Source organism: Megalops cyprinoides, chromosome 25, assembly GCF_013368585.1.
Source record: "Megalops cyprinoides isolate fMegCyp1 chromosome 25, fMegCyp1.pri, whole genome shotgun sequence".
NCBI lineage: Eukaryota > Metazoa > Chordata > Actinopteri > Elopiformes > Megalopidae > Megalops > Megalops cyprinoides.
Genome location: NC_050607.1, coordinates 14354257 through 14381609, shown reverse-complemented (window position 1 = coordinate 14381609; position 27353 = coordinate 14354257). Strand labels below are relative to the sequence as shown.

The following is a 27353-nucleotide window of genomic DNA, read 5'->3' as shown; positions in this document are numbered from 1 at the left end:
TCTTGCAATGGTCATTTTTTTAAAATACCGCTGGAATGATATCCTTGCAGAAGCAACACCAAGTCTCTGTTGTCCACTTCAGGATCTCTGAGAATCGGTCACACTTCTCAGCGTGACAGAAAGAAGTGGATCAGCGCCATACTGAGCACAAAAGTTTACATGGTCAACCTGAAGGCTGGCCTTGTCACAGTATACACCATACACATGCACGCTACATGATGTCACAGGTCTTTCAACGATGCCTTGTGTCTGGTACACTGTACAGCAAAAGATCTGTAAGCAGCACGTACAGTTAGCGTATACAAGCATGGGCCAAGAGCGTTCATTGCTCTTCTATTGGGTGACTGTCAGTGGAATCTTTGTTCATTTTGGTATTGAAATATGATGTGTACGGACCATGTTGAGATGGACTTTTTTTATTTTCAGATTTATTAGAAACCGTCCTGTTTGTCACAAGTCACATGTCACATTTTTCACAAAGTATCCCACAAGCTAAGAATTCTGCATATCCTTTAATGGTAAATCTTTATTTTCAGTGTTACAAGAATAAGAACGCTAACATTATATTATCTGATATTGTAACAGTCAAATAAAAGGCCGCCTGCTCAAACTGGTGCAAGAGGGTACAAGATGAAGGAAACGATGGTAACTTTCGGCAGCACCTCTATCCTTCTAACAATGACAGTCCTTCATTCTTCACTCTTAATTCTTTAAAAGCAAGGAACATCAGCTCAGCTACTGGGACTGAAGGTAAAAAAGGAGAGAAAAAACACGTCTATGTCACGCCCTGCATAGGAACTGCATGTACATTCATAAGCTCGCTCAACAGCTGACATTCCCGCTGTGAAGCCAATGTCACTTGTGACGCGGACAGAAACGGAGCACAACCTGTGGCAGTCTAGGTCACTTCCCCATAGCCGTTTATGAATGTTTGTGTAGTGCATATGAAGGAGCAACGCTTTTCTGGTAAATTTTCAGTCATGATTCCTGAAGACAACCACAGCTGTGTTGAGTTCCATCAGGTTTCCTTCTCTACAGTGTTTGGAGGATAACTAAGCATCCTAATTCAAGTGTACCAGACACCTGCCACTGCTGCCTGTGACTTACAGCACATAAACACAGAAGTCAAAGTGAGGGTCGGTCACACCGCAGCTGAACAGCAACTAAATCAGGTCAGGTAACAGCGTGTGGGACAGCGTGGCAGCGGCGGGGCGCCACCGACGTGACCTCTGATCCCTGTATAATCCAGCAGGGCTCTCTCTCTCTCTCAGTGTGTCGGACTCAGGGGAGAGGGGGTGGGGGGGCGGCAGCTACGCGATGCAGGGCACGCCGCCGTCCTCGAAAACGGGCTTCTCCTCGATCCCTCGGGCGAAGAGCCGGATCAGCTGACTGTGCACTCTGCGAAGGGAGAGAGAGGAGGGGAGGTTTACGGCTTTCGGAGAGAAAAATTGGGATAACCTGAGAGGCTTATCTCCGCCTCTCGCTGACCTGTGAGTGTCACATGAGATTGTGTTTCAGAGAGCCGGGGTGTACATCCACACCATATAATCGCATCACCACATAACTAGCATGACACTGGGGAATATGAAAGCACGTTGCTGTGTGTTAGGTTTTTCAATCGAGACTGGTTCCGCTGTACGCCACAAGCAGGAGTGGATTTCAAACAGCACCTGCGGCTGTGTTTAACCTTACAGTTGTCCTTGAAGGCACGTCTTATTGAAGCTTAAAGTGAATCCTACATGTCTGAAAGCGAGGCGTTTGATTTGGTCAACAAAGCACACAACAAGTACATGTACATGGATCCCACAAGGCTGATGTGGAAATGCTTCTCATGTCCAACCACTCAGCAGTCAATTGTACAGGGGTTTTACTGTCTGATACAAACGCCCTTGGTGCCTTTTAGATGTATGTTCCACACAGACATTGGAATGTGGGCTGAGGAAGGGTCATATTTCTTCCATTTTCTGGTATCCCTTATCATACTGAGGTTCATTTTCCATCTCTCTCTCAGACTGGTGGACCATAAGGAATGAGTGAAATTCTGTTTAGGGAGTCAAGGCCAGGCTATTTAATTAAGAGTGGTGAGCCACCAGATATCATATAGTCAGTATGACTCGGGGTGGTTACCGCAAACAAATTCAGGAGATGCAAAATAAGCATTTCCCCCCACTGACAAACACAGTAATCACTATTAACCTCTGAAGTGTGGCCATCCTTTAAGAATATCTAAAGATGTGCACACTACCATGAATAGTTGAGGTCAGGCAGTGAATTGCTGAGTCACCCTGGAAGGGGATGAAGATGATGAAATCCATCTGTGATTCTGACTCATACACAGAGCAGATCCCAGAGCAGTCCCAGAACGGCCCCAGAGAATTCTGGGATAGGTTACCAAATGACTGCATGTCTATGTCTACTGTGGTATCTCCTCCCTAAACTGACACCATTTGCAACTGACCAATGTGTGATTTTAGGCATCTGATAATCTTAGTGAGGCCCAGCCAGCCGATGGCTGATAAACCAAATAAAAGTGTTTTTAATTAACAACAATTTAAAATTCTGAGGGAGGGGAGGGGGTGTCGAAATATTAAATAAAACTAGAATAAGGAGCAAACTGCGTTTGTTCAGTGAAATAAAGGAGAAGTGACAGTATTGTGAAAGTAAGGTGGAACGTGTCTGTTAAATGTGCTTGTGTAGGCAGTGCTGGAGTCCCACAGAGCCCCCTGGTCGCATCTGAAGGAGGGGTAAACCTGCGATTCGGGGGGTCACCCTGACCAATGCAAAAATGCTAACCTTTCTCATCTGCTGTGCTTTTTGCTTGCATTTTGCTGCAGGGCTCAGGAATCCAATTTATTGTTATAACAAGCAGTTTCCCTGGCATCCTGGGGCGTTTTATTTTTCAGTGGATGAGGGGCCATGTTAGAAGTACAGGATTAACTGACTATTTGTTTTTTATATGGGGACTCATCAGGACAGGCATTTGCCCTAAGGGGAATGAATATGAGTCTGTCACACACACACTCACAGAAGTTGAATATGAGGCTATTGACAGCGGCACGGCGGTAGGAGGCATACCCCACTTGGATGGCGGCATGGGGCAGGATCTCCCCGTCGCAGTTCCAGCTGCTGTAGACAGGGGTGCAGCCACAGGCCGGGTGGTCCCTGCAGATCTGGCTGAACAGCCTCTTCCCGGCCCCGCCCTCCCTCAGGTCCAGCTGCAGGTCGGTGTCGCTCTCGCAATGCCGCGGCGTGAAGCGGAACTTGCGCACGCGGTGCACCTCCACGAAGTCCAGGTCGAACTGCGACGGGAGCGGGGAAGAGCTGAGCACACCGCCCCCTGCTGGGCTCCATGAGGCGGTGCAGCACATTATCACCTCACCAACCCTGCACTAATCTGCCTCTCTGCCTCCCTGCCTCCCTGCCTCTGCTGTGGTTACCATCTGCCTAATCCCACACCTCCTCGCACTGCCTTACGCTGCACGCTGAGGTCATTACTGCCTCCTGAAGGCCTTCATGGCCGTTTGCGAGACGCGTTTCCCGTCTTAAACCCTGATGAAACGATGATCCGGGGCTTTAAGCAGAATCGCTGTGTTTATGATGAACACGCAGCCTGTCTGACCCGGGGTGAATCCTGCATACAGAATGCGCCGTCTCGGCCCAACAGCTTACCGACATGGGGAAACATCTCTCTCTCTCGCTCTCTGTCCATGTCTCTCTCTCTCTCTCTCTTTCTCTGTCTGTTCTTGTTAGCTCTCTCTCTGTTTCCCTCTCTCTCAGGTTCTCTGTTTCTCTGCCTGAAACGTTAAAAGTTTCACATTTACATCTGCCTTATTTGCATGCTACAGTGAGTTACAAAAGCTTTCATTCAGAAATGACAAATAAGATACTACATATAACAACATGCAATGATGTAACCCCCTTCTACAACCCATGGAGGGCAACTATAACTGTATTCAGGTGAAACCCTGTTAAATTACAGGCAAAGACATACTGGGCCTCAGCTGCTTGCAGATCTCAGCCAGCTACATTATACTGCATTGCATAGGTTTTTTAACAAGTTTTTTAAAGAAATTTGGTAAGTTACAAAAGATTTTATATATAAATGACAAGTAAGAGATGACATAACAACAATCAATGATGAACCACCTTCCCCAAGCCATGGAGGGCAAATATAATTGTATTAAGGCCAAACCCTCTGTTAAACTACAGGCAGACATACTGGGTCTCTCACTCTTCAGCAGCATCTGGTAGCTCCCTCTCTCTCCCTCTCTACTTACCTCAACTGGTTATATATCTCAGCCACCTACATTGCACTGCACTGCATAGTTATTTTTGGAAAAACAGAATGTGCCACACCTGGGTATGTAGGTAAATGTACAGTCCCAGTTGGAGTAACTGTCCGTGGTGGTCTTTACTTGCATATTACAGGATGATGATGATATGCATTGATCATGCTTGTTCCAGATGTATATTACAGACGGATAGCATGGTTTACTGCATGTGGTTGTGTCTGGTCTCTTGTTACTGGTGAACAGTGTGATTGACTGTACCTGGTCATGTTTGCTGGTATGTTCTTGGTAGACATTGTGATTGACAATACTTGGTCATGTTTGGTTGTGTGTTACAGGTGAACAGTGTGGTTGACCGTACCTGGTTGTGTCTGGTTGTGTGTTACAGGTGAACAGTGATATTGACCGTACCTGGTCGTGTGTGGTTGTGTGTTGCAGGTGAACAGTGATATTGACCGTACCTGGTTGTGTCTGGTTGTGTGTTACAGGTGAACAGTGTGGTTGACCGTACCTGGTTGTGTCTGGTTGTGTGTTACAGGTGAACATTGACCATACCTGGTCGTCCTTGCTGGTGTGGCGTAGGAGGTGGCGCAGGAAGTTGATCCGGGAACACTTGCGGACGAGGATGAGGTCGGTGGTGCCGTCGGCGAGGTGGGCGGAGGGGGACAGGCCCTTGGGGCTGCGGGGGCAGGCACAGCTCATGCTGGCAGCGTTAATGGCCAGGAACTTCCCCCGAATCACCCGCCAGTCTCCGTCACACTCTGCAACACAACCCGGGGAGAGGCGAGAAAGGCGGTCAGTGCATACTGTACAATGCAACACAGCCAAGAGAGGTGTTCACCTAATACTGTACTCTACAACACAGAAGTAACAACCAAATAATCCACTTGTGTTCTACCATATAGATGTAAGAAGACATTCCACTGGCATCCCTACAGGGTTTACAGATTTCCCCAAGGAAATGTCAAGCTGTTTTTCATGTTAGGATTTCAGAAGTGTATAGGTCCCAGACAGTTCAGTCAGGTATAGCGCTCAAGTCCTGCAGCTCAAACCCGGGTTCGAGACGGTTGCCTTTGTTCTGCTGGGCTCGGGAGGCTTTTGTCAGCCAGAGTTCCGTTTTCACACTGCTCTCAGTGCCTATGGGTCACTGACATGATGTCAGGGAGATGCGCCAATACTCCGTCCACCATTTTCTCCGTTATTTGTACTCTGCACGTGTCGTACACAGATGAACATAAGCATCGTGCGTGTTTATGATTCACGCTTTGGTGTGCAAGAGTTCTTGGCCATTCACATGGCCACTGCTGTCCGTGAGGCTGATTTGCGTGCCATGTTTGCAGTAGCAAAGAGAGTGCCAGAGTGTATTCAGGCAGGGGAGGAATCTAAGCCAAGTCTGGCAGGGACACAACTCTTCCTGACTGAAACTGCAATCCCCTGACTGAGACTGCTTACTGCTCCCCCTGACTGAAACTGCTTTCCCCTGACTGAGACTGCTTACTACTCTTCCTGACCGAAACTGCACTCCCCTAACCGAGACTGCTTTCTGCTCTCCCTGACTGAGACTACTGACTGTTGTCCCTGGTTTGAAACTGCTCTCCCTGACAGACTGCCCTCTCCTATCGCTCTCCCTGACTGAGACTGCTGTCCCCTGACTGACACTACTCTCCCCCCTCTGTCCAGGCTCCTGTGGGACACATTCACACACAGCGTAACAGAAAGGGCTCTGGAAATCAGCATGCAAAAGCGACGGTTAGGGACCTATAGCGCATTCCGTCATGTTGGTGTCTGCAAAGCGTGTGCTTATCTGTCCCTGTGCATAAGAAAGCACGAATCACATTCCCTGCGTTCACTGCACCTGGATGGCATAACACACGCCTTGAGCAGGAGCGATAACACGGCGTGCAGTTTCCTCTGACAGAAAGCTCTCCCCTGGTGTTTACTGGATGCTCGGATGGTGCCATGCTGGCTCCATTTTGGCTCTAAATGAGATGACAGACTCTGGGACAGATGGGGGACATTATAATGTCCCTGGAAACTGCTTTTAGGACAGTGATATAGAGACTCCCACAGCCTTGCCGCTCTGAAGCTGGAAGTGCCTATATCTCTGATAGAGGCAGGAGGGTTATGTAAGGACGCTGAAAGGGCTTTTTAAAATGGCCGACTCCGGCTCCTCACCGCTGTCGGACGAGTCCTCCTCTACCCTGTAGTCCTGATTGGCCTCTGAGAGGAGCTGCCCGTTGCGCTGGCACACGTAGCACCTGTGGGGAGGGTGGCAGGGGTCAAAGGTCAGCACCATCATACCCGATACAACTGAAACACCAGCGAGAGCACAGCACGGACAATTAACATGCTTTAAATCAACAGGGTCATTCTAAACTGGGCTACTACTGGAAGATTGGCATTGCAAGGGGAAATACTTTGTGGGATGTAACATTGTCAATTCCAATAAGGCTTGTGGCATATACACAGTGATGTGTCTGTACTGCAATTTTTTTGCTGCTCAGATACTTGCAGATGGTCTTGGCTGCAAGCAATTTCAGCTGTTATGCAGTGTAATGTGTATTATGTACATCTTTACATGCTGCCCGTTTACAAGCTGGATATTTTACTGAAACGGTTCACATTACAGCAAGCAACCTTCCTGAGGGGCATCATTTCGGTTCAGTCCTGTTCCCCACACCAATACTCTGCACTGCTGCCAGCATGACTACATGACCACCGACTACACTATGAATAAGCAGGGCATGGCAATGACATTTTAGCCTATGCAGAGTGAATTTGAGTAGGATATGTCTGTAAGTAGGATATGGCATCATGAGGCAGGGAGGCAGGCATAGCAGTATTTACCCAGTTGTGCACATAGTCTTGTCTCTGGGGCTCCCCAAGATGTCGGTCGCTGGCAGAAACGACACCGTTCCTTCATAGTAGTTGTGTGTCAGAAACGTCTTCACACCTACGGCGACAACAGCGGCACGCGACATACGCTCAGCTAACAAAATCGTAGCAAGGAAACAGATCAAAGCGCTGGGGCTTCACTGTCGATGACCCACCTGAAAAGTCGTATCTGGCCGGCCCCATCCACCGCTTCCTCTCGCTGTCCGCCAGCACGTCGCCGTAGAAACCGTAACCCAGCAAGGAGACGGAGTACCTCAGGAAGGTGTTGTTGTGGTGCACTGAGCAGACGTCCAGAGGCTGGGAGTCCCCTGCAGAGACAAACCCATTGATTGGTCAGTGTGTTTCCTGTGTGGGAGGAGTCATTTGCACACTGGGCGGGACAGACTGCGTGGCATTAATATTATTTACAGCACATACAGTACCAGTCAAAGGTTTGGACACAACGTTTATTCTTTGTTTTTACTATTTTCCACATTTTAGAATAATAGTAAAGACATCAAACCTATGAAATAACACAAATGTAATTATGCGGTGACCAAAAAGGTGTTAAACAAAAAGGCAACTTACATAGGTTACAACTCTATATTGTATTTTAGATTTTTAAAAATATTTCTGGATACTTTGAAGAAATATTTAAAGAATGTTTAAAGAAATTCATACATAGGCATCAACTTCAGTATTTATTTTTGTATAAGACACACATTTAAAGCATTTAAGCATAAGTCTTTAAACAAAAATGTTTTTGAATTCATGTTTTTCATTATCTTAATCAGGCACGTCCAAACTTTTGTCTGGTACTGTATGTGGAGGAGTTACTGTGCAATGGGTGGGACAGAGCATGTCATTCATATCTCCATGTTATTGACAGCACGCAGGACGAGTCACGGCATGTAGGCCTAGGACAACACCCTGAATACTGATCATGAAAACACACTAACTATGAGTAAGCGAACATGACAATACACATACACACACGCACCCACATTCAGCGTCTTCCTTCCCATATCTGGTACAGGAGATGCAGTTGTTAACTAATTTCAGATGTTAAAAATGAATGTATTAATTTACAGAATTAAAAATATAACTGCATTTAAGTTGACAAATACCAGCAATGAAAATCATTCTCACCACACAGAGGCACACTGTGCTAACCAAAGGCATTTATCCTGCTGAGTACACTGCTGGTGGACCCCCCGTCTGTCACTTCCTGTGTTCCTGGAGGAGAACACTCACCCACGATGATGTGCAAGGCCGAGGTCACGGGGTCGTTGATGCCCACGGTGGCGTAGCAAATGCAGTCCGTTGACCCTGGATGGAAAGATTCAGAGGTCAGCTTCCAGCGCGGTCTCCACACCCGAGGGCACGCTGACACGCCGCTGTTCTTGGAGAGTGAGATATGACTGCGTGTGCGTGCGTGTTATACAGATTACACGCCTGATAAAAACAATAAAGGCAGGACTCTCTTCCAGGACTCCACGGTGTTTAAAGCATAAACAGCCTCCGGCAGGCCTCATGCTCACCTGACCTGTCACTCTGACACGAGAGGGGTTACTGCGGGTCAGGCTTGATGAGCTGACACATGCTGTTCCAGAACTGCTACTATTAACCTTAACCACCATCTGCTGCTTTACCAGGCTAAAGGCAGGCTGTGTACGATAAGCCAAGTAAATGCATTACATGGAAAACTGTGTTTTTTAAGTAATTCGGATAACAGAATCCTCTATATTATTGTCATTTAGCAGCTCTTGTGCAAAGTGACTTACGTAGGTTACAACTCTATCCGTTACCCATTTATACAGCTGGATATTTACTGAGGCACTTCTGGGTTAAGTACCCTGCCCATGGGTACCGCAGCATTGCCCGAGCAGGGAATCGAACCTGCAACCTTGCAGTTATAAGCCCTGCTCATACCCTGCACCTTCCCACTACCACACTGAGGCCCTTTTGAGAAGAGTGTGAAAATTTGGAAAATCTAACACACACTCATCCACACGCAGATGGAAGATGGGGAAAAAAAAAATGACCTCAAAGTATTCTGTGCTGCCAGAACAGCACATAATGGGTTACACTGTTACGCTAATGTGGTGGAGCTGACAGAAGGATAGTCCTCTTAATGAAGACACAGTATGGGGAAGGGACACATTTCTCATCGCCCAGATTTACGTGCTGAAGACTGTAAAATTCGGGCAGCATATGGGCTATGGAAATGAGGTCAGCACCTGGAGCATAAGGATATAATGGAGCCATTTACAGTCGACAGCAGCCCAGAGGCGCCAGCAAAATGTTTGACTTTCAAATTTCCTGTGTAGTCTCTGCCTGGCCTGTGCTCTTCAAAAGGGTTTAAGCTGTGAGATGTGTGTGGAGAGTGCCTCACAATCACTTGGGTGATGGTCACTATTAATCGGATAGGATCAGTCTCTGATTTGTTAGATAAGATCGTGACTATCCTGTTTTTCTCTGTAGGTTCTGTGTACACATCCAGACAGATACACACACACATTACAGTCCATTACATTACATTATTGGCATTTAGCAGACGCTCTTATCTAGAGAGACTTACACAGGTTACAGTTTCTTTTCTACAGCTGGATATTTCTGGGTTAATTCTGGGTTAAGTACCTTGCCCAAGGGTACAACAGCAGTGACACAGCAAGAAATCGAGCCGGCAACCTTTCGGTTACAAGTCACGCGCCTTACCCCTATGCTACACTGCTGCCCACAAACACACACTTTGCGCACGCACACACGTACACATACCTACACACAAATACCTACACACACATTTCCAGAGAGACTGTTTTTAAAGATGGGGGAGACACAATATCTACTGCCAGCACAAGTCATTCAGAATGTCCCACACGGTAGCAAAAACTGGAGCAAATTGAAAGTAAATATGTAGCTGTTACAGTCCTGGCTCCTGCAGCATTGCCCAGTGCAGCCTGGAGGTGAGGTAATTTAGCACACGGTGGCCCTAGACGTAATCCCCAGCGACAGAAACAAATCAATTATTTTGCAGACTGAAGCAAGTTGTGTAATGTGTGCCACGCTTCTGGAATTTACGATGATTTAAAAAGTGACGCACAGCTTGCTCCCCATAATGGAATTTTGAATGATGGACCCCTGCGCCTCCCCCGCCCCCCAACCACCCCTCATCCTATCGCCATGGTGCTGCCCTGTTGCTATGGAAGCCGCCATCGTGTTCCATTCTGGTGCTGAATTTAGCTCCGGTGGCTGTGTTGTCTGGCGATGGCTTCAATCAATGTACAGCAATGTACAATCTGTGTACTACCAACTTGTCTGAGCTTACATCTCTCCGAGACCTGTAATGCTATGTATAGTGCTTTCAATTTTAATGTCATGACAAAAATTTGTTTCCAAACCTGCACCTTCTCATTAGTAATAAATTGTTTGGAAATAATCAGCAGTAAATCAGCAAACAAAATAAATACTTAATACAGACAATAAGACAATAAATATATGATTATCATCATGATTATCAATGACATATGCTGCAGGGAGGTGCAATACACTGTATTCAAACATGAAGGCTGACCCATCCCAAGATTTCAGAACATGGTCTTTTCACTGAATCCAGCCGAGTTTGAGAGCAATGTCTGGCTCTGAGCCTGGGGGGGAGGGGTATGTCTGGCCACACCCTCCTGTAAAAAGCTTTGATTTGGCGCGGTTCTTGCGGCGCGGACTCACCCGCGGGAATGATGCCGATCCGAAGCCCGCAGGGCACCAGCCTCTCCTCGGCGCTGTCCTGGTCCACCCCGCAGTCCCGCTGCGTGCGCGTGACCAGGCCGTGGATGATCTCGCTGAACATGCCGTCCCCGCCCACGCACACCACGCTGCCGAGGGTCACGTGACAAGGTCAGACGGGCCAGCGACCACTGGTCATTACAGCTCAAAGGCACATGAGTCCGTAACCATGGAAGCTCCATGGGAGTGCCCAGAAGCTTTCATCAGGCTGAACAACGTGCTGAACTGAGGTAACATACCCCTAAAACGACCTACTGAACTGAGGTCTAATCTCCCTCAAACAGCTTGTTGAATTGAGGTCTAATCCCTCAAAAACAACCTACTGAACTGAGGTGTAAAGCACCCCCCCCCCAACAACCTGTTGAACTGAGGTCTAACACATGTCTAGTTATTCTGCCTTACTGTACAATATGACTTTTCAATCTGCAGTGACCATGGAAGCAAACTAACAGACCAGTTGGTTTAAATCAGCTGGTTTAAAACAATAAAACTGTGTTCCCTCAGACAGAATAAAACTGCGCACTTTTGTAACCTCATACCCAATAAGGCTTGTGGCACATACACAGTGATGTGTCTGTACTGCTGTTGGTACATTTGGCTTCGAAGGCATCAGACAGCCTTTATCTGACACTCAGTCAGAGCTGTTGGAAAGCCCGGGTTTGCTGCCAGCTTTACTTTAGCAGAGCGCTAGTGGAAAGGCATGGCCTTGAGCACAACAGGGGCGTAGTGCCACTCCAAGTGACGCAAGTGAGTCTCTGGCATGCAATCAGGGTAACTAACGACACAAGACTGTTTCACTGTCATTCGCAGCTATTCCGTTTTCCTTTAAACATTTTCCTAGAAGAGGAATAACTCAGTTAGATGATCCATATCAAAAATTGGAACTGCCTCCCCCCTCCTCTCAAATTTTTAGTAGCCAGGGGGCGAAATATTTCCTTGCTCTTATTTGACAACAAATCTAGCCAACTGGAGAACAGAACACCAGCTGTACCATCCAATCAGGATCCGGCAAGCATTAATGTTCTGTTCTCCTCTGCACTGCTCTCTCAGTGGCTGCTTCCTCCTGAGTGGCGCTACACTAGCCCAGGGCTGTTCTACCTGGAAGTGTTCATTTACTCCTTACATCTGACACATGGCCCCTCTCTCCCGCCCGGCCTTGCCCGTGGCACACACACACACACACACACTCACCCGTCGTACTTCTTCAGGTCGGCTTCCGTCTTCAAGTGCTCCCTGGCGTGATTTGCATGCTCCGTAACTATGGAAACAAGTGACCGTTTATCACAGGTGTGAGGCGCCCTCACGTCAGCCCCGGCTGAGAGGCCGCTGTGTGAGAGGCACTGTGGCTTTTCAGTCAGCCTGGCCATTATGCCACTTTCCCATTGAATCAGACCTATGAGCTGAACTATTGAAATTGAACTGAATTGAATCCAAGCATTCAATTCTCTTTATATCTGCAGGTCATGAGCTCCACAATTCAAGATATCAATGTAAAATACTCTGTATTATAACATAAAAATGCAACACCCGCTAAAAGCTTGAAACTGAAATTTAAGGCCAGAGTGCAGAAGTGGATAGACTGCACAAAGCACATGGTCTAGCGTTACAAGAAGCAGATCATGTGGAGGTGGGCATTGTGTTACACCCCTCGCAGAAAGCTCTGATGGGACAGGTCGGTTTCCATAGGGGTTTGACTAATTGGATTCTCAGCAGTGCCGGGGGGGACCCTGTTTGTAAAGGGTGACCCAGATAACTTGCAGGACGGGCCCAATAACACGGTCTGCTGACTCCTGCTGCCGGCCCATCTGTACTGATGAGCGGCTTTGATTACATTATTCTCCCCCCCCCCACCACCCCCACAACCCCCTCCGTTATCAGTAGACGTGCGGTTTACCATTCGTGAAATGCCAACAGGACTGTAAAATTTGCCTTGGGCCATTGTTGAATAAACCATGGAGGTTATATACGGCGGGGAGATGCCAATACCCGGTCCTGCATCCGCGGTCTTCTAAAGACCACGATGAATGATTGATGCTCTCCGGGCCGCGTGTTTATCGACCATCAGAGCCTCCATTATGGCGTTTCGCTGATAGATGGAGCAGTAAATAAAATCTCATTCCGGCCCATGTTCAGCAGGCAGGGCCATTTGCCTGCGGAGATCAATCCGCCGGTCATAAATGCTCATTTTTTATTTAAATGTTAACGCCGGCCGCAGACAGGGACTCACCAATCACGTCGGTGGATACGGAGGCGCGGGAGAAGAGCGGGGCCACTTTCTCCTCGTAAATCCGCTTCCCCTGTTGTTTCCCTCCGTAGGGATTAATATACACCAGCAAGTGCTTGGGTCTGCAGGCTGAGAGACGACACCAAGCGCTTAGTCATTAAAACGCAAGGGCACAACGTTTAACCACAGTGATGTGGGGCTGGAAACGCCTTTGTATACTGTTTCATGCCAGACGACAAACTTTACTGAAACTGTCCCAATATCTCCTTCATCCCTAAAAGCAAAAGACCTTGGAGGTCTGACCACTCCCGTGAAGACTTAAGACACTGCATGCAAAGAGCCCATATGCTCACAAAGAAAAGCGCAATGCACTGTGGGACATCCGTGTTGAAACTACAGTGCCAGTCAAATATTTGAACACACCTACTCACAGAGGGGTTTTTCTTTATTTTTACCTCTTTCCACATTTTAGAATAATAGTAAAGCCATCAAAACTATGAAATAACACAAATGGAATTATGCAGTGACCAAAAAAGTATTAAGCAAATCAAAACTACTTTATATTTTAGATTCTTTAAAATAATCAACAATATTTGTAATTAATTTTTTTTGGGAAAGAAATTCATACATAGGCATCAACATCACTATTTTTATTTGTCTAAGAAACAAATTTCAAGCATTTAAGCATAAGCCTTTAGATCAAAATGTCTTCAAATGCATGTTTCCCAGATTATCTTAACCATATGTGTCCACACTTTTGACTGGTACTATAAGTAACCCGAGGTAGGACTGGTATAGTACTAATTTCTCAGCAGAACTGTGGGTGGTAGGCTGATCCACCAAGGGGCAGTAGATGCAGTTCTTCCAGAACATGTAAAAACATTCAAATGAAATTTGTCTGTTTGCTCCCCTTGATTAGACCAGAGTCTCAGTGTTCCTATCGGTAATAATACAGCCTTCATGAATACGCAGTTGTGGAAGGAGCTGATATGTGAGCTGTAGGCTGTGTACATCACCCCAGATAAGGGTGTCAGCTAATCAGATAAATAATTTGATGTAATTTAACCTGACACAGCACTGCCTGTGTAATGACGGTAGGGTGTTATCATGCAGATGTCAGATGAAGCAAACTGCATTATAACAGGGAAGGAGGGTATGTACTCAGTAGTGAGAGCTGCTCCCTGATGGTTTGGACCCACTGCTGACACACCAGCCCGTCAGTGCAGTGGAAGGTGACGTCACCGCACCGCCAGCGGTGCCGACTCGCCCTCTCCACACAGGACACTGGGGGGGGATGGAGGGAGAGAGGGAAGAGAGGAGAGAGAGGTGGAGAGAGAGAGAGAGAGATGGAGGAAAGAGAGGAGAGAGAGAGAGGGAGAGAAGAGAGGAGAGGGAGAGGTGGAGGGAGAGAGGAGAGAGAAATAGGAGGAGATAAGGGGGAGAGAGAGATGGAGGGAAAGAGAGAAAGATGCAGAGAAAGAGAGCAGAGAGAGATGAAGGGAGAGAGGGAGATACAGGGAGAGTTGGAGTAAGAGAGAGATAGGGAGAGAGAGACAGAGGGAGAGAGAGGGAGAGAAAACGCCAGTCAGGTCTTTAGCACTTGGCACAGAAAAGCTTGAAGAACATCTGTATAGTCACTCTTTTTTGGCTGCCTGTGGAATTCCTAAGTGTTTAAGTGACAATGATACAGGAGAAGCTGTCCATAGAAAAAAAACTATATATACAGAACATTTTTTTAGCTCAATCAATATTTTTTAAATATGCAAATTATTACCATTTTGGTATATTGCAACATATTTCCAATTTGCTGTGATATATTTGAATTGTATTTGCAATATATTCTTGGGCTAAGCAACATATTTCTCAGTATACTACAGTACATTTTGTTTCTGCATGGATGTAGCAGAGTGCTGGTGAAACAGCCTCAGCACCTGTAAACGCATATGGGTACGCCTCCGATGGCTTCTGGGACATCTTCTGCCATCTCCCGTCATCTTTGGTCCGGCTGTCCACCTCGGTCTCTCGAACTGCTATGATTTCAGACACGGGCACGCTGTAGCTGCCTGCTCAACAGACAAAGCACACACAAACATATTCATCAGGCATCAGCTGCACGCCAGAAAGAACATACTGCTTCGATTCACACAGTGCCAAATTGCTGTTGACCGGTGATTACCAAAAGCGGGAAATAAAAGTAGGAATAATCTTGTTAGAATGAACACGTTTAATTTCAAAACTAATGCTATACGTTAACAATAACCGACACTATCTTAAATCAACAAGGAAATAAGCTGAAGGTGACTTTGGGTACATGTACCTAAAGACTGCCAGAGGCCGCAATAAGACACAAGTGACTCATTTGTTTTTGGAAAGCGGAACAAACCGGCCCTTGTTTCACTTATAGCCCATATTAATTCTCGCCTATAAAGTTTTATGTGGGGAGATAGGAGTACAAAAGAATAATTAAGCCCTTATTTCAGCTGAGGGATCACGCTGATAAAGCTTCACCATAGATTCAGTCATTGAGCAAGAGGGCGACCACAAAGAAGCAAGGGAAAGGGCTTACGGGAGAACAGGTAAAAGGTGATGGGGGAAAGTGATGGGCGAGATAAAAAGCACATTATTATGAGGGGCTGCCCCACCCCCCGGCTGGGTGAGTGTGTCTCAGTTATCTTGATAGCTGCTCTACCATCATCATCTCCTCTTACATTTGACACAAGGCCCAGTGCAATTACGATTGGCCCAGCAATCGCCGACGGTGATGACAGACCCACTCAACCCACAGTAACCCTTTGGAAATAGACTTACTCAGCAGAGGGGGGCGGGGGAGAGAGAGGGAGAAGTGGAGGGAGGGATGGAAGGAGAGAAAGAGAGAAAGAAAGATAGAGACTGACTTTTAGGTCTCCTTTATTTAACTCTGAAAAAGGATCCACACAAGCTTTCATATTTTTATTCATCCTGCTTTAAATAATGTATAATAAAGAAAAAATAAGAAGGAAAGAAGAAACGCAAATCACCATAAACAACCGAAGATCAGAAAGAAAACAAAATAACTCACAGGAGAGCCTCTGTCTAAGGGTACTTTACCTCACAAAAACATTGTAATCGACCTCACAGATACAGCCATCAATCCCCCCTTATCCCTGAAAGAATCCATGTCCTTAGTCATTTTAAAGTAAGCAAATTCAACTTTTAACTTCCCTGACAGCAGACATCTTAAAGCCATTAGTGGATGTGTTGAGTCCCTACCTGTGACCTTGTTCTCCCCCTGAAGGCCACTCAAAATTTTACTTTGCCAATCAAAAAGTTTTGCTTTTGGATTAAACTGTGTTGAGAGAGAGGGAGAGAGAGAGAGAGAGAGAGATGGAGGGAGATTGATGGAGGTAGAGGGGAGGGAGGGTAGAGTGAGACAGCACCACACCAACTATACAGAAGGGACATCCTTTTCTAATCATTTGACATTCCAATATTCTATGGCTCCCAAAATCAAATGTTCAAATAATGGAAGCCTGCTTTTACCCCCCTCGGGCACTGTATTAAGCTCCTATTCATCCAGAGTAAATAATGACTCTCTGCAAAGACATCCTTTACTCACACTCTCAGGCAGAGAAGAAGAACAGGCGTGAGTTATTATTCATGAGGTTATATTATTTTACACAGGCCTCTTGGGCCGTCGCCCATCAATATTGATTAAAAAGAATGAAGCTCTGGGACATTCGTCTTCATATTTGGTTTTTATCAAACATTTAAATACTGGTCCACGTAATGAAAAAGTGATCTCACGGTTGAATATTTGAATAATTTCATACTCGGTCTCAGGCCTTGTTCAAGTCACACCAGAATAATGATACGGGGCAATATGCAAGTGCATGTTTGTTTAAATGACAATTTGTCAAACAGAATCCAATTACAAAATGAAAGTACCTCAGGTCACATCTTCATCTGTGAAACTGTCTCATTAAATGTAACTTTTAGCGGTTTAATTTTTCTTTGGAACCACTTGATATGTCACATCTTTATGCTTTTCCTCAAGTTGTTTTCATTCAAGTGACTTTACCGCACCATTCATCCATCATTAGGGGAGACAACACCGTCTCCTCTCTGGTTAGGCCCAAGAGTTCCGTTCATGGAACATTCAGTGCCAAGGACGGAATTTAGGTGTGTAGGTATATATCTTGGTACCTAAGAGAATCTTTCATATTGCCATCTTATTCCAGAGGCCAGTCAGGCTGTTGTAGGTGCACCCAGTAGCTGCATGTTAAGTAGTTAGAGAATTCCCCTCAGGGTGGCTGCCATACAGAGAATTCATCATGAATGATTCATGCGAGCTGAGCTCAGTGGAACACCGAACAGCAACAGGACGCACTGCAAACACTCACTGCTGTCAGAGCAAAGATACCGTATCGCTGCGAGATCGGAGACGATTCATCACTACAGAAACCACACGCTCCGCGCTACTCGGATTCCAGTATCTTGGATCAAGCCAACACGCTATCTTTGCCTCCTGTCTGTGGGATGCCCTGGAGGCGAACTTAGTGAATGAAGCAGGAACCCTTCTTAAGCCAATCCTTTCATTTGTTAATGAAAGAGGCGGTGGGCTACAGTGGAGGCAGTGTGGAAAACCACACAGTACAAAAAACATGTTTTATTTTTTTTATGGATTTCCTCTTTCTATGACTGCCAAGTAAGGTAGCTGTAACAATAAGGAGAAGAACCACCCAACATTCACACAATGTGTTTGCCTCAGCCTGTCCACGTCTCTTTGGGCTTTCGGACCCAAGACAGCCGCAGATTCAAAGTATGGCTCTAAGGGAATAGAACTGTAGGAGATATCAGTGCTGAGATCTCACAATCGACATGACAAAAGATACATTACGCAAGCTCTGACACTGACAAAGGCAGTCTGGGGCCTCTGTGGCACAGAGGCAAAAAAGGAAGTGAAAGGTACATCACATGTTCAGTCTACAGTCTTAGAATCCTGTTCCCGACTCCATAAAACGCACACAAGCTTGAATTATGAGCAAAGAAAAACCCAGGGAAAGTGTCTGCTTGTACGCAGCAAGCATTCACAGATCTTTCTTGAGCTGGAACTGTATATGCTTGGTACATGCGATAAACACCTCTCCTTGAGAGTTTAACTTTCAAATACTTAATGATTTTTCCCAGAAGATTTAAAAACTTATTTCACTTAACTGGGGGAGCATTAACATAGCTACCCTTCAAAACTTTTACATTTTCATCCTGCACAATAGAAATTAAAAAAGCCCACATTGGTGGTGGATCCTCACTGGCCTTCACGCCTGTGGGTGCAGGCTTTGTGCAGTGTGTTTAATCCATCAGCCGTGTGAGTTGGACCCAGCACGGATGACCGAAACGAACCCGGTCTACATGGAAAGGCTCTTCTCAGAATTATCATAACACTTTTGTTAGCGCATGAAAAGGCACTTGAACCCACGAGAGGGAAAGAGACATGTGTAGGCGGGAGCTTTCAGTAGTGGAGCTCTCTCAACGGTCTCTCATGTGCAATAATACTATGCATTTATGACTGATTGAATATTTATCACTTCCACATATTCCATTTCTGTCAAACCCTCCAATTCCAGCACCGCAGAGAGACGGTGGGTGATATTTAAATTTGCTCTACAGCTGATCCCGAAGGCAGCAGTTTTCCCTGGAAAACTGATCCCAGAACAGTCTCCCCCATCCCTCCAAACAAGTGAACACCATGTGGAACTGCCATGTAGCTCTGCTGCTGACAGTAAGGTAGCAACAACCGCATACCCCACTGGGGTGGCGCCACCCACCTCTGCACAGGACAGCACACACTACTTTACCTGGAGGCATTCCAAATATCAAAGTTCTATATATACACACACACATTCTGCGAGACGCTTACTGAGTTTTTTTGATATTTTATTAATACTTGGACTGTTTTTAACACTTAAGAAATTCTACCTGTTAAATAATTTGCGCGTACACTGCTTTTTTGGTGCAGAAAAGTGTCAGTTTAGTTTCGCCTTCCTTTCAAGAAACATTATTTCTTTTAGCCACTGATTTCGACACATCTCGGGTTTTGAAATGCAAACCCCTGTCAAATGCGGCTGGCAAAGGCACTTCAAACGACACCCCCTGCTGTGTCAGAGCCACCAGTCCCTCAGCACACTGTAGAGAGAGCTGTCCTGCCTCATATACCTCTGCTACTGCAGAGAACTCCGGTCAGAGGGAACCCCAGAGGGAAAGGGCAAGGCTACTGTGTTCGTCTATAACCAAAATGAGAAACTCCCCTCTCACAATCCCACTGGATATTCTCAACACATTCCATATGTGTTAATCATGTGATATTCACCAGCTGTACAGCTCATATGGCACTGACGAACTTAATCTTTTAACTGACACATTACATTTTATTTTACCATGAGAATCTCATTGAGACCTGGCCAAGAGGGCAGCTCACTAACGACATTCTTTTTATGCTATCATTAAACACCATGTATTATACAATAACTCCTCTCTCAGTCGGGACTATGCAAAATTGAAGCCAAAACACTGTGCTTTCAGGGGAAAAAGGCTTTAAAAAAAGAAGGCCAACAAAATCCACTTCCACAGCTTGTACCGTTCCTGACTGCACACTGCTATTTTATGATTTTGTTTTTTGTAAATAACATTGTTCCACAATAGGCTTATCTGTGATCTAAACGGAAGAAGGAGCTTTATGATGTTATGGAAAAAAAAAATATTTTCTATAAACACAGAGAGCGTTCATTCAAGGTCAAGCGGTCAGTGCGGCTTCAGACTGGGTCCTGCGATGTTTGATTCCGCAGAGACAGGAAATGGGAAAGAATAACTTCACGTATTCCTTAGAGAAAGCCACCCGGCCTTAGGGCAGACTGAGAAGGTTACGTCAAAGACCGCATTCAGCTTTTGTTCACAGAGTTGATCAGTAACAGCTCCTGTGATGGATCATTTGGAGTTTGCAGACTTTATGTCCACACACTACAACAGAGAGACATCTCTGAACTGAATACTCTGTTTTCAAAACAGAGAGTGAATGAGCTTGATATTGTACCGAGGCCTAAGACCCTGGCTTACACATAACTCATCACACAAGGCACAAGGCACACATGTCTGTAGATTCTGTACACCATCTCCTGAAACTTGTTGCTTTATCTGTGGTCACTGTGAACACATTGTGAAAAAATATTGTCGTATTTATTCTGCTAAAACATGGGACCCACATCTCAAATGTAAAAAGGCACACTGAAGGCCATGCCCCTCTGTCTGAAACATGACGGGAACGGATCACTGTTGGGGCAGCAGTTTGGCACAGAGCAGAGCTCGTAACCGAAAGGTTGCGGGTTTGATTCCCTGCTGGAGCACTGCTGTGGTATCCTTTTGCACGGTACTTAACCCACAATTGCCTCCGTAATGTCCAGCTGTATAAACCCATGTAAGCTGCTCTGGATAAGAGCATCTGCTAAATGACAATCATGTAATCTAATAAAGTAATGTAATGCAATGTAATCACTGCTGGGACTCCCCCTTCACTGGTCACAGACCTGCTAATGGTGATCGTCTTTCTCATGCACAATGGAATTTTTAATAAGGTGACATCCTATGCAGTGAACAATGGGAAAGTGTCTTTGACCCTGGTGCACGGTTACAGTGACCCATTTCCTGTAAGGTACAGGCCTGAGGTGCTCCACTGACACCTCTGTGTGACTACATCAGCAAAATCTGCCCTCCCATTCACCGTTTTTTTCACAGCTTTAACTGCCCTCTAAGGCATTCAGTCCATTTCCACTTCTCTTTTAAAGGGTCACTGTGAAAAAGGGCCATCAAGACACACAGGTCACCTGTCTAAAAATGTACAGGCTGGGCACATGCGCATGTAAAATCAGTTTATATGATTTTAGAAGCGCCTCCCTCCAACTTTAACTTGAACCATAGGAAACATGAGTTCAGTATAAATAATTACTCACTTCAAAGAGCTCCATTTTCTCACTGTTTCAGGCAGTGAAGTAAGATCAATAAAATATTTGTTTTGATAAAACAGATTTCACACAACATGACTACACGTGCCACTCTGATATGAGGATGGAAAGCACAATGGCTAATTAAAGAGACATAACAGGGGCTGATATATCCGTAATACTGTCTTCCCAAACCGAGTCTGAGGTCTCTTCTAGTCTTTAGATGAGGAAGTACTCATTTAAATTGCTGCAGAAATCCAAGTCCCTTTTAAAATGCAAATGAGGACATTCAGGCAGGGGTCGAACTCCAAAGTGCAGCGTTTCCTACGGCGGAGGGAGAGTTAGCGGGATTCTTAGCAGCATTCTTTAAAGAGACAGTGACAACAAGCAGGCCTTTGTTTCTTAAAGGCCGCCGGCCGTTAGCGCCTGAAAGGGCCTTTAACGGTAATATTCCATCACTCACCATCCAACAAAGGCCGGATGCCTGTCTTTCAAACCCCATCAAGTGAGAGGCAAAGGCTTAACAGTTTAGGAGAACGTGGAATTATGTTTGTGGGGAGAATCAGTACTTTGTCAGCAGTACGCTAACTTTGATTAGTTGGGTTCAGTTACAACTGCGTTACTGTGTGAAGTGAAATTCAACGGCACAGCTCTAGTATTGTAGAATTGCACTGAGGCTTTGCACATTCCCACCTGCAATACTGGTCATAGCTATGGCGTATATCAGATGTTCCATCCTTAAATTGCATTCGCTTTCCCTTCATTCCATCCCCTTCATTTCCATTCTTGGTTCCTTGACTACGCTGAGGTTGTGTTCTGTGAGAAGTCTGAACCTGCTGGGTGGAATTGGTGGGGACGTAATCAGTCACATCCACAGGCTTTCTTAGGGCTGTGTTACATGCTGCGAAAGGCCGAGGATGGACACACCTGTCTGAGAGAATCAACACCTGACACTTCCAGCTCCAATCCCCTCACAAACCAGCTGACTGGCCATGTTTACCCACCCCGGAGTGGGGGGGGTAAACGCAGTAGGGAGGTAGCTGTGTGCTGCACTGCTCTGGAACATGGCAACCCCATGTGCTTCCCATAGTATGCACACTGTGTGCTGTCAAATCTTGGCGACACTCTCCTGGGGGTAGCTGAACAGAACTCCACACACTGTCACACTGCATTTACTGATAGAATTCAGGGTAGCTTACTGGCTTGAGGGGACAGTGGCAGCACCCCAAGTGGAAGTAGAGCATGTAGTCTTCTGGTAAAAGTGTAAAAAGGTAACATGCTGTGGAACATCTATACTTTATCCCTCTGTACACACCAGTGGCATTTCACTTGGAAATACTATCCTAGCATGCATTTTCTCTTTGCTTTATCTCTGTACTATGCATAGAAATTAACAGCTTGTGTGTCATTGGAGACTCTTGTGTCCAGGGAAATTTCTAATTGTATATGTAAATAGCTGCCAGCAGTGTCTTGGTAAACATTTCGGAAACAGGACAGGTTCCCTTGCAGTGCAGTCAGCAAAATGGCACAACACATTATACCACCCTACAGTTGCATTGTGGGATACCAGTCTGTGAAATACCAACCACTGCATTTCCCATAGCCCCTGGCCCTGACCTGACCTGACCTTTCCTAAGCCGGGCGACACGTGGGCTGGCCAGGTCATTCTTACCAAGTTACAGATAAAAGGCTTTTATTAACTGTGTCTATTTATTAACTGTGTTTTATTGTATTTATTGTGTCTGTATTTTTAACAACTACCTGTGGAGCCAAAGACAAATTTCCACATTTGTGGACAATAAAGTCATATTATTATTATTATTAAGGCTTCACTTGGGCAACCTTCAGTACTTCATTAACTCCCTAATCCTGACAAGCCACAGAGAGACTGCAAGCCATGAAAATACCAGAGATCAAACCTCAACTTTCAAAATGTCACAATACGCACCCTCATTGCTTCTCAGATGGTGACATAAAGGTGTCCACAGATCAAAACTTGAAGGATCACCACTTCATCTGTGGTGCGCACACATCACTCATTTCGCACTCCTTGCTATACGCAGTGAAGAACTGTAGCTGAATAACTGTTGCAACATACATGTAATGTTGCTCCCTATTTTAGATACTGTGGTATCACACTGATCACAACAAGCTATAAGCTCGCTTCTGGATGTCTTGTCTATGCGAAGTATACACATCCATGCACATCCACAGTTTCTCTATTCACACATTTGGATAGCACTGAGTTCTCCTTGCCTGCGTTGTGGTTGGTAGGACATTCATGTAGTTCCTTCCCGTGCCACATCAAAAAAAAGAAAAAAATTAACAGCTCTCTCTCTGGCCTTGCCTTCATTTCATTTGTCAAACACATCTTTGATAAAAAGATGAAACAAAACTGAAATTGAACCCCCTGCAACTGTCGCAAAGGCTGTGTCCTGTTACCTGAAGTGAAATATAGTCACCGATTTGGATGGGTAGCCAATACTCCTGCCTTAAACATGTGTGTATGAGCACATGAGCTGCGGCAGGACTTTAAAGCGTTACTTGAAACCAGTTGACATGTGCGTTATCCCACACTTGCCGGGTTAAAGAGAGCCTCCTTGACGGGTGCTGATAAGAGTAATATGGAATATTGTTACGTAACATGAGTATTCTTGGCTGAGACTTGCTACGCAAGGACAGCCGAGTCCGACTGGAACTCTATCTATGACAACAAGTAGTTAAACTGCAGTGGTGATACTCCCAGTGAGGCGAATCATCGGGAGCCATTGACATAAATATTGAAAGCTCTGAGGGAGAGAGCGGATTGGTGTTAGACTGAGGTCTTTGTTGTTATGGAGACAACTGTATGTGCTCATTCATGAGAGCTGAGTAAGGAGCGTAAATGGGAATGAGGAATTTGCACTCTTCAGCACCATGGTCTAGTGGTCTTGCAACTTAGTTTGTTTCCAACTTGAATGAATTTTACTTGTTTTAAGGGGAAAAAAAAGATTAAACTTTTTCAAACATGGACTAAAAAATATGCATGCTTATCATTTGAAACCTGAGGTCAGCAAGTTATCAGTTTCACATACCAATGAATTATTTCTGACTTTGCACTTGAGAATCTTGAACTTGAGATACCATACCTTGTGTTAGATCAGTATTGGTGGTTATTAATTAGGCATTTGCAAAAATGTGTACACGAGACGTACAAAGCACAAAAGACGTTTGTTTATTTAAGAGCTGAGTATCCTCATGGCACACCATGGTCCTATCGCCACATTGAATAAAATATAAAATAAAAGAAACCCTTGGGTTGCACATTTCCTTGACCTAAATACTTGCGCTTAAGAGCTTTGCGATGCAGACTGCGATAATGACTGTAAACAAAACGTATACCGCAATCCACAGATATGTGGAAACTTCGCATGCGTCACGTGTCATCTGAAAAGGGGACGTTGTCCTCGACCGCCGTGTCCGTTTGAAGAAATTGCATGTGATATTTCTGAACACCATTATTTACAGTTTTGTTTTGTTGCCTCGGTAATACTGAATTCCCCTTGTCTTTCACATACAATATTAAATTAAGGACCGCACTCCAACACTTGTGCCAGCTGCGCTTCCGATGGTAAAACTGCATGGGAAAAACTGAAAAGCTTTGGAAACATTCAGTAGGCTATCTCTTCCGATTATAGTGAGTGGTTCACATGTTTGGTCGCTCAGTGCCTCTTGGTTAAATAACCCCGGAGGGCTAGTGCGCGTCAAGCTTTGGAGTTGCGTGAGTGCGGCCCAGCTGTCAACCAAAGTGCGCTGGGTGGAACTGAGGTAACTTTAGTTTATTGCCTTCAGCGAGGCCACGCTGCGACTAGCGTTTTCACATTGCTATGGAGCAAATGATACGACAACATATGTAGCTACTTTTTAAACAGACCATATTCTAACATCTCCCTATTTAAGACAGACAGATGATCAACACAAAAGTAGATATACCCTGTCGCTCAATGCCTAACAGACTAAATTGTTAATCATTTATATTTATGTTAATCACTGTACATCACTAACTGGCCACTGCGAAAATACTTGCGTTTAAAGGAACAGAACATGAACGCGGAAATAAACGGCCAATACCAGCGAGTTTCAAATTTAGGCTAAATCTTGTATTCGCAGCTGACAAAAAAAATAATATACACATTTTCCATCCCCTGCACAAAACCGATTGCACTCATGCACGTTCTAACACGCAATGTGTCTCTAACAAAGAGAGGAAGCGTAGCTGGATGTAACAAAACAGCTATGCAACATCTGCCGCTTCCGACCGCAGAACCACGACCAGACAGTTACATTTCACACGGCAGAGATGTTTTCGTCCGAGTCCTAGTTTTAGATCACTTACCGGCTTTGAACGTATTGTGTATTTTCCCCGAGACTCGTTTTTTCTTGGTCTGTAGCTCCTTCCATGTCAGTAGCACACGGTTTAACGTGACTTCAAAGACCCTGTTTTTCAGTAAAAGCTGGGATGTCAGTAATCTTGGTGGCTTTTCCATTTTTTCACCAAGATGTCCCAACCATGGGCAGGTGAAGGCGACTAACGATGTGTTATCTCATTCTTGGCATCTCAGTCGCAACTATATTACCGTGCAGCCGAGGCCGTCTGTCTACATTTGGTAACAGTGTTACTGTTCTCACCTTCGGAGGTGCTCAGTATTGCGTAGCGGTTTTTCTTCCATTTACCGAAAGAACGGCCTGAGCTCTGCGTGTTGCGTCATCGCGTATGCTAATCTCGCCACGGGGATTCGTCCATAACGGAGGCTCGGTTTCTTAATCAAAACAGTTGTCTACACAGCAGTCCATTGTGTGGCAGCCAATAAACTAGACATTTTGAATGACATTGCATCGCAGAGCAAGTGATTTCTGACTTTGACTGATCAATGCATAGTGAAGGAATGTAAACGTTTTCTGTATAATTTTTTGCCGAAGACCTGAACACTCGAGTTTAATCAAAAGGAGGTGGTACTATTGGCACATACAGGCCCTGTGTGGGTCTTAAAATTATTGTGTAATGTATGCTCATTTTGATAAAGAGCATTCAGAGTAGTCTCCAAAAAACATGTTTTGAAAAGAGATAAGAACAGAACCAAGAACTGTACTCACGTGTGGCACACTGGGGGGGGGGGGGGGGTACCCTGCCCCACTGACATCATGTGTCAACACACCTCAATCTGGAAACACTTATGCTGGCATGTGGAGAGCGCTTTCCCTCTGCGTCCTGCCTCTGATTGGCTGCTGTCCTGTCAGTCACACACACTTCTGGGTGAGAGGGGAAAAAGGGAGACACGGGGCTAAACTCACACTGACTTGCGCGTGGAGCTAAATACAAAGCTGTGAGCTGGCAGGGGCAGGGGTGGCATGTGCATGGTCGGACAAAAAACCTGTGCCACCTCTAAAAGACAAAAAATTACAGAAATAACTCTTTCACATGGGCTGTTTAATCCTGCTGGCTGGCTGGCATCATCCATGACGCAAGCTAGGTATTTAGCCAGTAAGAGATAGCCATTAACACCTAGCTTTCTGTAACTGGAATCACTGTATAAATTATGTAGCCAGCTAGTTAAGGAGCCAAGGAGAGACAACTGCTATTGCCAGTGGTAGCTGCGGCCAGTAGCAAACTGGATAGGTAGCTTGCTTTGAAACTGTGTAACTAATCCCCTTTATCTAATAGCAAGCCACTGCTATTAGTACCAAGCAATATAGCCAGGTGGCTATCACTACTTTGTGAATTTAGGAAAAGATTAATTTATTATTAATTTATTTTTCCTGCCTGTTGTATTTGAGGTGCATGAAGGGACACAGCAATTCCATGAAGCCACTGGGAGTGCGTTTGGTGAACCAGAAATTGCCCTTAGTATCATTTCCAATCCAATATGTCTGCAAAGTGAAAACAGATCCATTTAACCTTTGAGATTAGACCTCAGCTCAGAAAGATCATCTTATATGGGGGTGGTACCACCCCAAGGCTGAATCATTATGGGGATGTATCCCAAACTGAAATGGACAGATTCTCCGGACTTAGAAGTACATTTTCTACACTATGTCTCTGTCTGCTGGGTGGGTTACACCAAGAGAGCACCTAACAGGAAAAATGTGCTCCTCATCTCTCTACTGGTAGAACATTTGATTGTCATCATCACCAATTAGAGGAAAACAATACAATAACTTACAAATTGTCATAAA

The 27353-nt window shown here is 45.3% G+C and overlaps 1 protein-coding gene across 1 annotated transcript; it reads right to left on the bottom strand.

The window, feature by feature from the left end:
• Nucleotides 1-315: 315 nt before the first annotated feature.
• cerk (ceramide kinase) lies at nt 316-25852 on the bottom strand. The gene is made up of 13 exons (XM_036520142.1): nt 25516-25852; nt 15102-15233; nt 14332-14454; nt 13174-13299; nt 12138-12204; nt 10890-11035; nt 8418-8492; nt 7340-7492; nt 7137-7242; nt 6465-6547; nt 4845-5050; nt 3076-3299; nt 316-1398 (listed from the first exon to the last, which is right to left on the bottom strand). Exons 1-13 carry the CDS (start codon nt 25664-25666, stop codon nt 1311-1313), a joined length of 1680 nt encoding a protein of 559 aa, XP_036376035.1. The 5' UTR covers nt 25667-25852; the 3' UTR covers nt 316-1310.
• Nucleotides 25853-27353: the final 1501 nt, after the last annotated feature.

Excerpts from the sequence above, each read along its gene's own strand:
- cerk (XM_036520142.1), bottom strand. The coding sequence starts at position 25,666 with ATGGAAAAGCCACCAAGATTACTGACATCCCAGCTTTTACTGAAAAAC. Across the intron at positions 13,300-14,331 it reads GGAGCAGCTCTCACTACTGA|CCTGCAGACCCAAGCACTTG; the intron begins GTACATACCCTC and ends GTCGTCTCTCAG. Across the intron at positions 12,205-13,173 it reads CGTATCCACCGACGTGATTG|TTACGGAGCATGCAAATCAC; the intron begins GTGAGTCCCTGT and ends TTGTTTCCATAG.